The 13,240-nt window shown below is 40.9% G+C and overlaps 1 protein-coding gene across 10 annotated transcripts in view; it reads left to right on the forward strand.

Annotated features, from left to right (window-relative positions):
- Cit (citron rho-interacting serine/threonine kinase) overlaps positions 1–13,240 on the forward strand; it is a 190,177-nt gene that overhangs the window by 135,967 nt on the left and 40,970 nt on the right. For 5 of the 10 annotated variants that reach the window (XM_029559280.1, XM_029559281.1, XM_029559284.1 and 2 more), the window contains 4 exons: positions 432–485; positions 7,071–7,268; positions 7,805–8,025; positions 10,308–10,443. In XM_029559280.1, the coding sequence (XP_029415140.1) occupies positions 432–485; positions 7,071–7,268; positions 7,805–8,025; positions 10,308–10,443 (609 nt within the window). The remainder of the gene's footprint in view (positions 1–431; positions 486–7,070; positions 7,269–7,804; positions 8,026–10,307; positions 10,444–13,240) is intronic. The other 5 variants (XM_029559282.1, XM_029559283.1, XM_029559286.1 and 2 more) reach the window with 1 other exon arrangement.

Raw genomic sequence — 13,240 nt, forward strand, 5'->3', positions numbered from 1 at the left:
TGTCTACTAGGTTGGGGAGGAGTCAACTGGAAGTATGGTTGTGTGGGTGTGGGTGGGTGGGTGTCTACTAGGCTGGGGAGGAGTCAACTGGAAGAACAAGGGGAATTGGGATGGCGAATGAAAAGGGGTGAGAACTTGGTCTTTATTGCTTTTTTCTTCCCCCAGGATCTCCCGGGTGTTAATGTGAATCTGAAAATACCTGTACAGTTTGTAGATGTGGTCTGAGTAGCTGTAGGTACTTAACTTAGCAGCTCATATTCCTGTTACTTATGGCTGGTGCTGGGGATGACTTGATTAATTACCTCTTTGCGCAGCAGCTGCTGGCAGGGCTGCTGGAGCACGCCAAGTTGCTGGTCTCTGTCTTTGACCTGCAGCATGTAGACTTGCACTCCATGCTATGAAAAACTTACAACGAACTTCTTACTTTCTAGGCACATAGAGATGAAATTCAGCGCAAATTTGATGCCCTTCGTAACAGCTGTACTGTGAGTATAAATTAACGAAAGTTGACTGAAATAACAAACGTAAACAGAGAGGGCAAAGAGGATATCTTTTGGTGGTGCTGGTGACTGCTCTTTTTTTGACTAGACTTGTAGCTTAAAAGAGTGGAGCTTTTGAGGCCCAGATAACCTCTGGCTTTTCAATTGCTGCCAGTTTTAAGGAGAGCAAAACCAGTCTTTGTACTTGGGAGAGGAACATAGTTGGGATGATCAAAATAAATAGTTCTCAGTGTAGCTGGGTACAGCACATTAGGTAATGCTAGTTGAGGTGGTAGGATGTCGAGATCAAGGCCAGTCTGGGATACATAGTGAGACCCTGTCTCAAGAACAGTTATTTTCTTACTGTGAAATAACCACAAGTAGATTTTAGCAGCTTTGACAAAAACCGCAAGGTAGTTCATCCTCCTTCCCCAGAGTGGAAGGTTCCCTGGTCTACCTGTCCAAGAGACTGCCTGGATGCCAGGGACAGGATGTCTGTGAGATTCCTCTAGGCTGTGACCTCTGCCAAGAAGAGGACCGATTATTTCTCCTGTGAACTAGGAAAGTTTAACTTCCTCACAGATAAAATCTGCTTTTTAATATGCAAATTCAAAATCCTGGACCCTTTAGGGTGACATTCCTTACATTGAGAGTTCTATTAACAGATAAGCATCGTTCACAGGTTATGTAATAGGGTAGAGTCAGTGGAGAAGCAAAGTCTATTTTTGATCAAAGTGAAGGACAGAACTAGGCCCCTTCCAGAAGATGGGGATGTTTTCCTTATTTGTGCTTCCGTGACTCTTCTTTGGTCTTTTCATCCGTTTATGACTTTCTTGGTCCTCAATGCTGCTGTTGATGCTTGTATGATTTGCATCTGTGAATTTCCAAAAAGCCCCCTGTACATTTCTGTGTCTATACACCCCACCCCCCATAACAAGCTGTTCACCTCTCTACAGTATCTGGTTTTTCCCTCTTACTTTAGGGAGAGCACATATAGCGAAGTGTGTGAAGCACAACTAGTCATGGGTGTACTCTGTCAAAAGTTTTGTACCTACAAACACCTGTGTAGCTGTGATGTAGATGACGATACAAAAAAGGTTTTCAGCCCTTAGAAGGCTCCCACGTGTCCCTTTCTCTTTAGAATCCTTTGCCCAAAATGGTTTCTCTCATGCTAACACCAGAGTTTTGTCTAACCTTGAACTTCATTTAAGTGAAATCAGAGAGGATATGCACTTTTTAAACTTAGCGTTTTCTCTCCTCTTGTCTGTGCGGGTCTTTCATGTTAGACCTGTCAACATTATTATTATTATTATTATTTTTGGTACGTGTTTGTTACTCATTAGTATTTCCAATGTATGAATAGAACTATAGCTTTAAAATCCATCCTCCAGATGATGGACATGTGGATTATTTCCATCAGGGATAAAGCTGTTAAGGAATGTTCTTATGCAAGTCCTTTGGTAACTGCAAACATTTATTTTGGGTGAGCATGTGCTCAAGAGTGGAATTGCTGGGTCATGAGATGTGCCTCTGTTTGGCAGGCAGATTTCTGGTCTGTATTCCCAGATGCGGTGGTTGGACAGAATGGACCGGTCTCAGAATGCCTGTTGAGCTCCTTTCCTCAGTTCCTTGAGGAGTTGATGGATTCTCTTCCTGTATTCGCCATCTAGTTTTTTTTTTTTTAGTTTCTTCTCTTGGTTTCTTATTTTGTACCAGTTATTTGCCTATATCACGTACAGGCTTATGAATGATCACTGGGCAAATACAGATAACTGTATGGCTTAATTCTTTTGTTCCTATTTATTTTTGAAACAGGCTGCCACTGTGTAGCCCAGGCTGACCTTGAACTTGCCGTTGTCCTGCTCCAGACTCTGTTCTCTTACTAATTTTTCCTTAAACTTGAGTGTTTCAAAAATATGTTCTCAGTTATCCTGTTCCATTTGCCTAAAGATCTCTTTTATTTTTTAGTATTTTAGCATAAGAAAATAAAAGTAAACCTTTCATATTATTATTGAGGTCTAATTGGTGTATAATAAACTTGATGGGTTTCAAAGTGAAACTAACACAGTCAAAATTATAAACATCTCTATCACCCTAAAGTTTACCTGTTACACTTTTAGATTCCCTCCCCCTATTTTTAAAACTGGAAGTTTAGCTGTAATGGAATCTTCCAGTATGTATAATTAATTTCATTTCTGGCTTAACTTATATGATGTTTATACTGTCTAAATTTGCTTTTTGTGGAGCAGTGACTTTGAATCTTTATTTCATTTACCACTAGTATTTGGTGGAGAAGCTCCTTGGAACCTTCCCAAGTGGGAGGGGAACTCAACAAAATGTCCCCTACTAATATGTCAGCTAGAACAGCTGGGTGATGTGGTCCAAGCCATCAGCTCTGGAGTCAGGTAGACAGAGCTAGGATTATAGCATGGCCTCCTAATACCTTGTGATATTATCCTCTCAAGCCCCCATTTCTTTGTCTGTAAAATAGGGATAGAATTATATGTCATCACTTCCAATATGTCTTGATTTTCCGACTCACAATTTAATAACTCTTCTTTGGGTGCAGGGTGAGAGAGAGCCCTAGGCTTTGGAGATGACACCTCCCTCACAGATCTCCTGCAATAGTTAAATGAGATGATGCATTGCCTGTATGGGCCTTGCAAAGAAAGGGCTAAGTGATGTTGGCTAGCCTTGTTATTTTATCCTGTTGGGCCCCTGTATAATCTTTGGTTTAGAAAATGGTGTTACTGCTTTAGAAAGCTTGGAAGCCTCTGCTTTAAGGCTTTCAGGTATAATAGTAAGTCTTAGTGACATGTTTGCAAGTTCAAGGCCACTCTCAAGATGCTTTAGAAGACTGTGATGGATGTTCCCTTTATGTTGCTGTCCAGGATTGTCTTTGCTAGGAGATGTCATTTTTGTTACTGGTGAGAACTCCCATAATGACTCAGCTGATGGGAGCACCCAGTTAGCTGCTTTCTAAAAGCTCAGGAGCAATGAAATTTTCAGACTCGGACCATTTCTATATTTTGAAGGATTTTAAAAAAGGATTTGATTCAATCTGGCACCCAAACCCCTACCTCAGTCTGTTTTAGAGGGGAGTTGGTGGGCAAACATATGACACAGCTTTAATTATGAATCAATCTGTCAGCTATAAGATTAAAAATAAATAATATGCAAATAGCTGCCTTCAGGAAAGGAGGAGGCATTAAAATAGGATTTCAGTCCTGAGTGTTTTCAGCCTGATGTTCATTGTTCGATTGGTCCCTTCAGTCCTGATGTACCATTGGTCCATTTCCCTCTCCTCATCTCCTCGTTAGGTATGAGGGTTCAGTGTGCTTGCCTCAGAATGATTTTTACAAGATAGTCTTGAAAAGCAACAGACAACCACAGACAGAGATCTTTGTTGTTGTTGTTGTTATTATTATTATTATTGACACAGAGAGTAGACAACATTGGTATCCTTGTTCTATTAGAACTGTACCAAAATGTGTTGTTTGTGCAAACAAGGCTATACGGCGGTGCTGATGGCCACTGCATTGTGAAGTTGTCCCCTCCCCTTGTTTTTTTTTTTTTAATTTTTGTTTTTAAGGCTAGGATAAAGATTTTCAGTGTATCTTTTTTAACTCTGTCTTTTAGGGCCTAAAACTTAACAGACTCATAACCGAGTCTGACAATAAATAGACCATTTACCCCCAGAATGGAAAAAATATACTCATGGTCACAAAGGACCTAAGACTTCTTGCACATTACCTGGTTCAAGAGCAAGAAGGGCACCAGGCATATTGGCACATGTCTGTACTCCTGGCACTGAGGAGGCTGAAGCAGGAGGATAGAGAGGTTGAGGCCAGCCCAGGCTATGTGAAGACCCTGTCTCAAAGAAACAAAAGCAAGAAAGGTTCGAAGTGGTCAGTATATCTCTACATTCTCGGATTTCAAAGATCTCCAAAACAAATTGAATGAACTTTTCCTCTTCTATTTTGGAGGACAACATAGGGTAAGAAAATCAATCCATGAATTTCAGTGCTGGGTTCAAGTTTTGACCTTGTTATGTACTAGCTGTATGCAGAAGTTAAGTTATTTAGTCGCCTGGTTGTCCCAATTTTCACATCTATAAAATAGAACTAAAATAACACCTGCTTCTAAGAAAAATTGACAACATTGCCTTTTGTACTTTAATCTGCTGCCTTTATCTCATGTCAGTTCAGTATGTATGAACTTCATAAAATGTGTACCAAGATGTCTGACACCTAACCACAATCTCAGCTGCTTGAAAAGGGCAGAAGCTAATGTGTCCTGAATTAGGCAGACAGATTTCATGAACAATCCAGTGAGTTAAAATGCTTTAAATCCCTGCATGGTGCACGTGTGCATGCGCGCGTGCACACACACACACAGACTCATGCATACACACATACACATGGATTGATATACACACATGCACATACAGACACACACACATGCTTATATGCATGCAAGGCATGTGCATGTTATCCTCACCTGGTCAAATGAGGAAAATGAGACAGTGCCAGATACAGAATCAAAGATCATGAACTGGGAATAGATATCAGAAATATGAGACCCTTGGAAACCAGATGACCACAGAGCAATGGAGGGCTCTTCTCACTCTAGTGGGCTCCCTCAGTTGGAGCAAGAGCAAGAACCTTGCCACCTCATTGGGTTTTCATGGGGGTTCTTCTTTAGCCCTTTATAATCTTATTTTGGGAGAAAGAGAAGAGGTAATAGAAGTGGGCCCATAAGAAACTGAAATTTTGTGTGTGTGAATCAAAGAAAGGAAGTAGGTACCCAGAAGCTTAAATATAGCATTCAATGGCAAGGAAATTATATATTCTATGAAGAGAGTTCCTGTAGTCAGTATGTTCCCTGAGATGCTTTAGTAACAAAACATCATTTTGGTTATTAATTTATGTCCCTTATATTTCATATGACATAGGACTGAGCAGATACAAGAAAGATTAAAGGTGCAGAATAAATACAGTGTTTTAGTCCATGTTACAGATGGAGAAATGGCCCCACATTCAAGGTGTCTCGTGTGGAGTTCTAGATTCCCCCAGGCTTGTTTGCCTCTTTCTTACTGTTCTTCTCTGGAGAAGAGAAAGAAGGAAGCAGGCTGATTAAGTGGAGACATTTCCAATCTAGGGGACAGGCCCTAAGCAGTGGGTTTGCTTCAAGTAGGATGAGGACAAGTTGAATGCATGTTATTTGCTGATTGCTTCTGACTTTAAGAGATTTAACTATGGCACAGAAAGGGTGACCAGGGGTCATTTGAGACATAACAGCCTGCTAGAAATGACAAAGGCATGGGACTCTTTTTCCAGTTTTCCCTCTTGGTAAAGATGAGGTTTTGTCTAAGAGCCTGCACAGATAACCTTTATACCCCTCTTGTAGCTCCTGGTGTGCCTCTAGCCTGTACTTTAAGAATTACTATGGATTTTGACATTTCAATGCAAATTACTAAACCATTTGCTACACTGAAAGGTTATCAGCTCAGTAAAATGGGTTTTCTGAGGGACTTTGGAGAAATGTACTTATTTGATGTTGTTTAATTTTATGTGCCTTGGAAGACTTGTTTTTTCAACTTGATCACAGGAGTTAAAATAAGGAATTAGTCATGAAAACAATGATTACATTTCATAAACTAAGTCTATTCTGGGTCTGAAACTGGGAAACAATTAGTAAATATAGGCTTAAAGATATTTCCTTTTAATTTACCTCTTTTTGTTGCATCAAATTTAATTTATGGCCTATGTGTCCTTCATTCTATTCTTAGAAAATTGTCCCTAAACTTCTAAAGCATGTCGTATAAAAGCTGTCTGCAAGCACGGATACTGAACCTCAGTGAAGAGAATAGAAAAGCTAAATGCACAGCAATTGATGTCATTCTGCTATTGAGCAAGGAAATAATTTAGCAAAATCATTAAATCTCTCTCAATAAAATGACAATTTCATATACGTGGAGAGCTAACTGTATAGTAAAATCCATTAAAGTGGTGCTGTAATGCAATATTGTATTTGCAGAATTATTCCAAGCTTCCCCTAAGACTTTTTTCTCCTTTGTTACATGAAATTAAATTCACTGTCTGTGACTTTACTCTAATAACTCTTAGAATCTTTCACTGTCATTCTTCCTTGGTAAAACTTCATTTTGCTTTCTAAGACTCTGGCTGTCTGCAGTGATGACGTCCTATAGATGGTGTCAAGGTCAATTTCAGTTTAATTAGGTGATTGCCATACCAGATTCTTAGTCTTCTTCCTTGACCCGCATTTCCTTACTTACATAATTCTCCCCGATATTAATGCAGTCTCATTCAAACGTGCCCCATGCATATATCACTTGATTGATTTGCTGTTGCTGTACTTTCCAGATGTCCTCCAAGTTAGACAGACTTGTTTTTCCCACTGCATGTGAGCTTTAAGTGAGCTGGTGAAGGAGCCTGGATTTGGCCTTAACTTAGATGGCTGAACATTGGCTCCCATTATCACGTAGACTGAAAATTCAATAGCTCTATAAGCAGTTCCTTTCTGACAATGACTTTCTTTGGTGTGTAACCCGTTCCTTTCTCCTTGTAGGTCATCACAGACCTGGAGGAGCAGCTGAACCAGCTGACTGAGGACAACGCTGAACTCAATAACCAAAACTTCTACTTGTCCAAACAACTTGACGAGGCTTCCGGGGCCAATGATGAGATCGTCCAGCTTCGAAGTGAGGTGGACCATCTGCGCCGTGAGATCACAGAAAGGGAGATGCAGCTTACCAGCCAGAAGCAAGTAAGAAGGCCAGGCTAGGCCCTGGGGTCCCCAAAGGACTCTTAGAAGGATTAGAAGGAGGGCCTGGTGCATTCTCCCTGGGATTCCAAGACTGAGCCTCATTCTACAAATGGGCTCCTTGTCAATCCTGTCTTACTGCCAAGGTTTAAAAAATGGCTTTTAAAAGTAGGTTCTATTGGTTTTTAAAGACGGGGGGGGGGGTCTTCCTGTCTAACCCCGTCTGGCCTGGAAGTTACTGTGTAGCCTAGGCTAGCATTGAACTCAATCTTCTAGCCTCTACCTCCTAATTCTGGGATTATAAGTGCGTGCCACTGATTTTAAAGCTTGACTTTTCCCCTCTTACCCCTAACCTCTCAGACTAGCTTTGAGCTTTGCCTCTAAGATGGAGTCACAAATGACCATTTATCCATTCTCATCTGGTCCCCTTGGGCTGTGGAAGAAAAAGACCAACTGTATTGTAGTCTGTTGTTAGGAACTTGTGCTTTTCTGACTGATCTGACAAAAGTAACCTCCAGGAAATCCTCGTTTGATACAAGGCACAACTCAGTGGTACTGATTTGCAGACGATGGAGGCTCTGAAGACCACATGCACAATGCTGGAAGAGCAGGTCATGGATTTGGAGGCCCTGAATGATGAGCTGCTGGAAAAAGAGCGCCAGTGGGAGGCCTGGAGGAGCGTCCTCGGGGACGAGAAGTCCCAGTTTGAGTGTCGTGTTCGAGAGTTACAGAGGATGCTGGACACTGAGAAACAGAGCAGGTGGGACTTCTTGTTTGTAGAAAGCCAGTGACAGGTGACTGCAGCTGGATCTACCTGAGAGTTGCAAACAGGGTGGCTAACTGTGTCAGCATGCCTGAGACTGAGCAGTTTCCCAGGATACAGGACTTTCAGAGCTATGACAAAGGAGAGACTATTGGGTGAACATCTTAGTTGTAAATCTAGCTAGTGTCACTTGGACTGTGTGGTTGTGGCTCATGTGCATTTAGTCTGTGCAGAGGCCTAGAAATCAAGGCAAATATACCAACGCTTTCTTTGTAGAAACAGTTTTGTCAGGTTTCTTATCACAGTGTGCTATGAAACCTGCTTATTTGGGCTTTCTGGTTTTCCTTCTGTTCTAGGGCTCCTCAACCTTGGCATTGCCAGCATTCTAGGATGGGTAATTCTTTATTTGAGGGACTATGTGCTGTAGGATATTGAGCTCCATGCCTAATTTCTATCCACTAGATGCCAGGAGCAACTCACATCCCAAGTGCAGCAACCATACATGAATCTAGAAGTTCCCTAGTGTTCCCTGGGGTGAGGGCAGAACGGACCCCATTTGAGAACCACTGATTATAAGAAGAATTCTTTCCCTCTCCTTCCCTTCCTCCCTCTGCCCTTCTTTCCAGTATTGTTAGGCTGCACCTTCTCTATGCTTTCCCGCCGATTTTTCAGTTCCCTAAGCACAAGATTCCCTTTCTGTTGGGCCTGTAATAGTTCAGAGTGCCATTTTCACTGAAGATGCTGTCTATTTGAAGAGGTTTCATGGACGTTTTGTACCTCATGGTGGTATATTGCTTTGCTCTAACAAGGATGGTAGATTATGATATATAAAAATGGCGAGAAATTATCCTGAAGACCAAGGGTGGTTTTTCACTTTGCACAAAGGCACTGTCTGAGCCATGACTTCATGTCTATTTCTGAATTTTATTCATCTTTCATAACCTTGCTGATATCATCTTCCTGTGGTTCTCTGAATCCCTTAAGGTAAGATAAACCTAATTAGATTGTATCATACGCATTTTGGTATCTCCCACATTTACTTGGCTGCCATAGAAGGCAGCAATCTTCTATGGATTTCTAGTTGAGTTGAAATAGAAAAGATTAGTGGCAAAGGATGAACTCTGAAATTTCAAGAGAAACTGGTAAGAAGTGTTTCCTTTTAGACAAATTTGGGGTGCTTGTTGCTGTTGAGGACTGCAGCAGTTTTAAGAACCAGTTCCCGCTTCCCTCCAAACCCTCGGGCTCCCCCATCCTCACTAGAGGTGCTGGCTGCTTTCTCACAGACCTGTCTATGTCTTGAGTCCATCAGAGATAACGTTGGGGATCGGACTTGGCTTCAGAATGAAGAAGGACACAGCCACACATGAAAATGTAATTATGGACTGCTTAGGAAGGTGGAGGTAGCCTGCTTTGATTTCGTGTCAACTTTCAGGGTGACTGTGGGAGATCTCGGCTTTCTTTTTTCGTATTCTGTGGAATATGGAGTCGAGTGAAATATAATTTTTAATCTTTGTCCTTAAGAGGCAAAGAATCATGTTCCCACATATTTGAATATTTATCACCTAGAATAGCGAGTGATACATGCTTGGAGAGATTGATTTGTGCTTTGGATGAAGGACAAGGAGACAGGACTGCTGGGAGCAGAATCTGGGAAGGGTTATGGAGCCCTGCATGGGAGTTTGCATTGAAGACTGAGTGAGATTTGAGCTCGCAGGGTTCTGCCCTTGGAAGAGATCTGCAAGCCAAAGTGTGGAAGCAGGAAAACAGACTCTTAAATGGGGGTCAGGAAGTGTTGGGCTTTGTTTTTTCCTGTTCACTTTTGATTTTTGCCTTCTGTAGTGGTACTTAGGGACACATTCATGAGATTCAAGTTTCGTTTTCCTCATAAGCACCCCAAACAGCCCTTTCTTATGCTTTAAATAGAGGATGTTTACTTGGATGGGGTCTCCCACGATCCTCTTTATGCTGTGGCTCTTCAGGGTCCTCATTCCAGCCCAGTTGCCTTTGGAAATGCCTTTTCCCCCTTCAGCCTTTTCAAAGTCAGTGCCCACAGGAACTTTACTGTTTAAGGGCAATTTTAACCAAAACCTGAAGTAGGTCAAATTTTTGCTCTGTAAGCTGTCAGAAAGGAAGACATCATTTGAAGGTAGGACTCAGGTGGGCTTCTGTCCAGCCTGCGCCCTGTTTAGTTCCTCATCAGGATTAGAAATGGACCAGCCTCTTTTCTCCAGATCTGTGGCGGTGGGGCTCCTGAAAGCAGGCCTGTGTTTTTCTGGCAGGGCCAGAGCAGATCAGCGGATCACGGAGTCTCGCCAGGTGGTGGAGTTGGCTGTGAAGGAACACAAGGCTGAAATCCTTGCTCTGCAACAGGCTCTCAAAGAACAGAAGCTGAAAGCGGAGAGCCTTTCCGACAAGGTCAGCACCCATTCATTCTGCCTTTTAGGGAAACATTTTTGTTTCCTTATTTTAAAGGCGGACTTAAGACAAATTCACATGCAACCCATGGTAAACATATTTCATAAACCTTCTTTTGTTCTTTCCAAAAATGTCAGATGTGACTCACTGTGGGGCTTTCTTAGTTGGCAGTAGCACAGGTGGGTGTGGTAGGTACTGGGTTCCCCTACTTCCATGGTGACTTTTTAATGTATACCTATCTGGGCCCCAGAAGGTCAAGTTTTGGTCTAGGTCTGACATCTTATTTCTAGAAAGCTTTATAAACCTCATGTTGAGAATTCTCGAAGAGTGTGGTGACACTGACTAATGCTGATCTCTCAGTGCACTTGTAGGCAGCTCAGATTTTCCATTTTCCATGTCTAGGGACATCATAAATGTATCTTAATCTGTATTCTGTTGCTATAACAAAGTAACCAAGACCAGGTAATTTAGAAAGAATAGTCAAACAGTGCAAAACACAGTTTAAAATTCTGATCTGCTGGTAAGGTAGTAGCCCCTCGTGGCCTCACCCGTGGACACTGTTCATTGCAGGACTTGATTTGAGTTGGAAATGTGCTATACTTTGGGAGAACACCCAAAGGACCTGCAATGGCATTATATACTCTGTGTCCATTCATTTTCCTGAAAAGTTGTGATTTCATTTTTCTTTAGAAGTGGCTAATATTCCATTTTCTGTGTGTACCAGATTTTCATCATCTATTCATCTGTTGATGGACAACAAGATTGTTTCCATTTCCTTGCTGTAGTGAATAGAGCAGCAATAAACATGGCTGCACATACCTCTATAGTAGGATATGGTGTTTTCTGGGTATGTGGCTAGGAGTGAATGGCTAGGTCATATGTTAACTCTATTTTTGAGGAACCTCCAAACTGATTTCCATAATTGCTGTGCTCATTTGCACACCCAACAGCAGTGAATAGGGTTCTTCTTTTTCCACATCCTCTTCCAACATTTGTTTTTGGATTTATTTCTTGATGATAGCCATTCCGACTGGGGTAAGGTGGTATCTCAAAGTAGTTTTAATTTACATTTCCCCAATGACTAGGGATGTTGAATACTTTTAAAAATAGTTACCGGCCCATATATATATATATATATATAGTTGTTGTTGTTGTTGTTCTTTTTGAGACAGGGTCTCCCTGTAGCCCCCCAGCTAGCCTGGAACTCACTGTGTAGACCAGGCTGGCCTTGAACTCAGAGATCCACCTGTCTCTGCCTCCCAAGTGCTGGGATAGTTAATTCCCAAGTGCTGGGATAGTTAATTTCTGCAGTTCTTTGTAAAATTTGGATATTAGCCCCAAATGATTTCATTGTTTGAATATTCCTGTTGGCTATAGTAGTTCTTTGTAAGTACTACTAAACTTAGTATATTTTATTTAAATAAGAATTTAGGTATTTAAATAATGAAGTGTGGAAATTGTTGAAAATATGATTAAAATAATCATAATTTTGAGAGGTCTGAGAATACCTGGGAATACTGATTTATTGTTCCAGATCTCAAAGAATAAGATGCCAGGAGTTTTAAAACACTGAGAATTTTGCCTCCCCCACTGTGTGTTATAATTCTAAAATGTATCATTGTTGCTAAATAAGCATTGCCTTAAAAAAACTAAATACAAATATATAAAGTTTTTAAAAAAGAATAGAAATCTATTTGACTAATAGTTGTAGAGCCCATTAGATTATGGTGCCAACATCCACTGAGGACTGTGTTATGATGGGTCCCAGCATACAGTGAGAGCAAACAGGCTAGCTCAAGTGTCTACTTAGGAAGCCAGGCAGCATGGTAGCCTGACCTTACGTCCTCGTATAATACCAGTTATCTCCCAAAGGCTGCACTTCCGAATACCGTTGCCATATGAATTAAGTTTTAACACAAGAACTTCTGGGGGCATTCAAGCCATAGTAGGGTCTAATAATGCATAGGAGTCCTCAGCATTTTACATTGGAAGTACTTGTGTTCTTATGGACTTGAAAAAAATGTAGGCCAGACACTTCAATGTTAGACAAAAGTAGAAATCAGAGAAACTTTATGTATATACATATTATTTTGGCATATATACTCATAAAGTGGCAATCTGAATTCTGTATTTTAAATAACGTGGTTATTTCATGTTTGTAAAAGTAATTATTTAGGGTCATTATAGAAAATAAATTACAGGAATATAAAAGAAAAAAAGTCTTAATTCATTATCTTGCTATACTGGTAGATTTATTTAGTCTTCCGTTTGCTTATGCACAAAGAAACACGTACATATATATTTTTATAAATTTAGGTTCTTTCTATATAGACACATTTACTTCTTTTAAAAAAAATCATGTCACAGCTGGGCGTGCTGGCACACACCTTTAATCCCAGCACTCAGGAGGCAGAGGCAGGCAGATCTCTGTGAGTTCAAGGACATCCTGGTCTACATAGTGAGTCCCAGGACAGCTGGGGCTACAGGGAGACCCTGTCTCAAAAAGATCAAAAAAAAAAAAAAAAAAAAATTGTCACTGGAAGCATTTCCTGACTTATTAAATATTTTTGAACACGTATTGCATGTAGGCACCTAATTTAAGCATTGCCTTTGTACTAGGAATTTAAGCTTCTTCCAATTTTTTTTTTTTTTTGCCACATAAATAACTCTGTGATGAACATAAACCTTTATGGACATCTGTGATTATTTTCTTACCGGAAGTTCATAGAAACAGAACCATCGGATTCAAGGCTATAGCTCGTCACTCAGGGACACTTCTGACTCGCCAAGCTGGGCC

The sequence above is a fragment of the Nannospalax galili genome, unplaced genomic scaffold (genome assembly GCF_000622305.1).
Source record: "Nannospalax galili isolate Female #2095 unplaced genomic scaffold, S.galili_v1.0 scaffold769, whole genome shotgun sequence".
Taxonomy (NCBI): Eukaryota; Metazoa; Chordata; class Mammalia; order Rodentia; family Spalacidae; genus Nannospalax; species Nannospalax galili.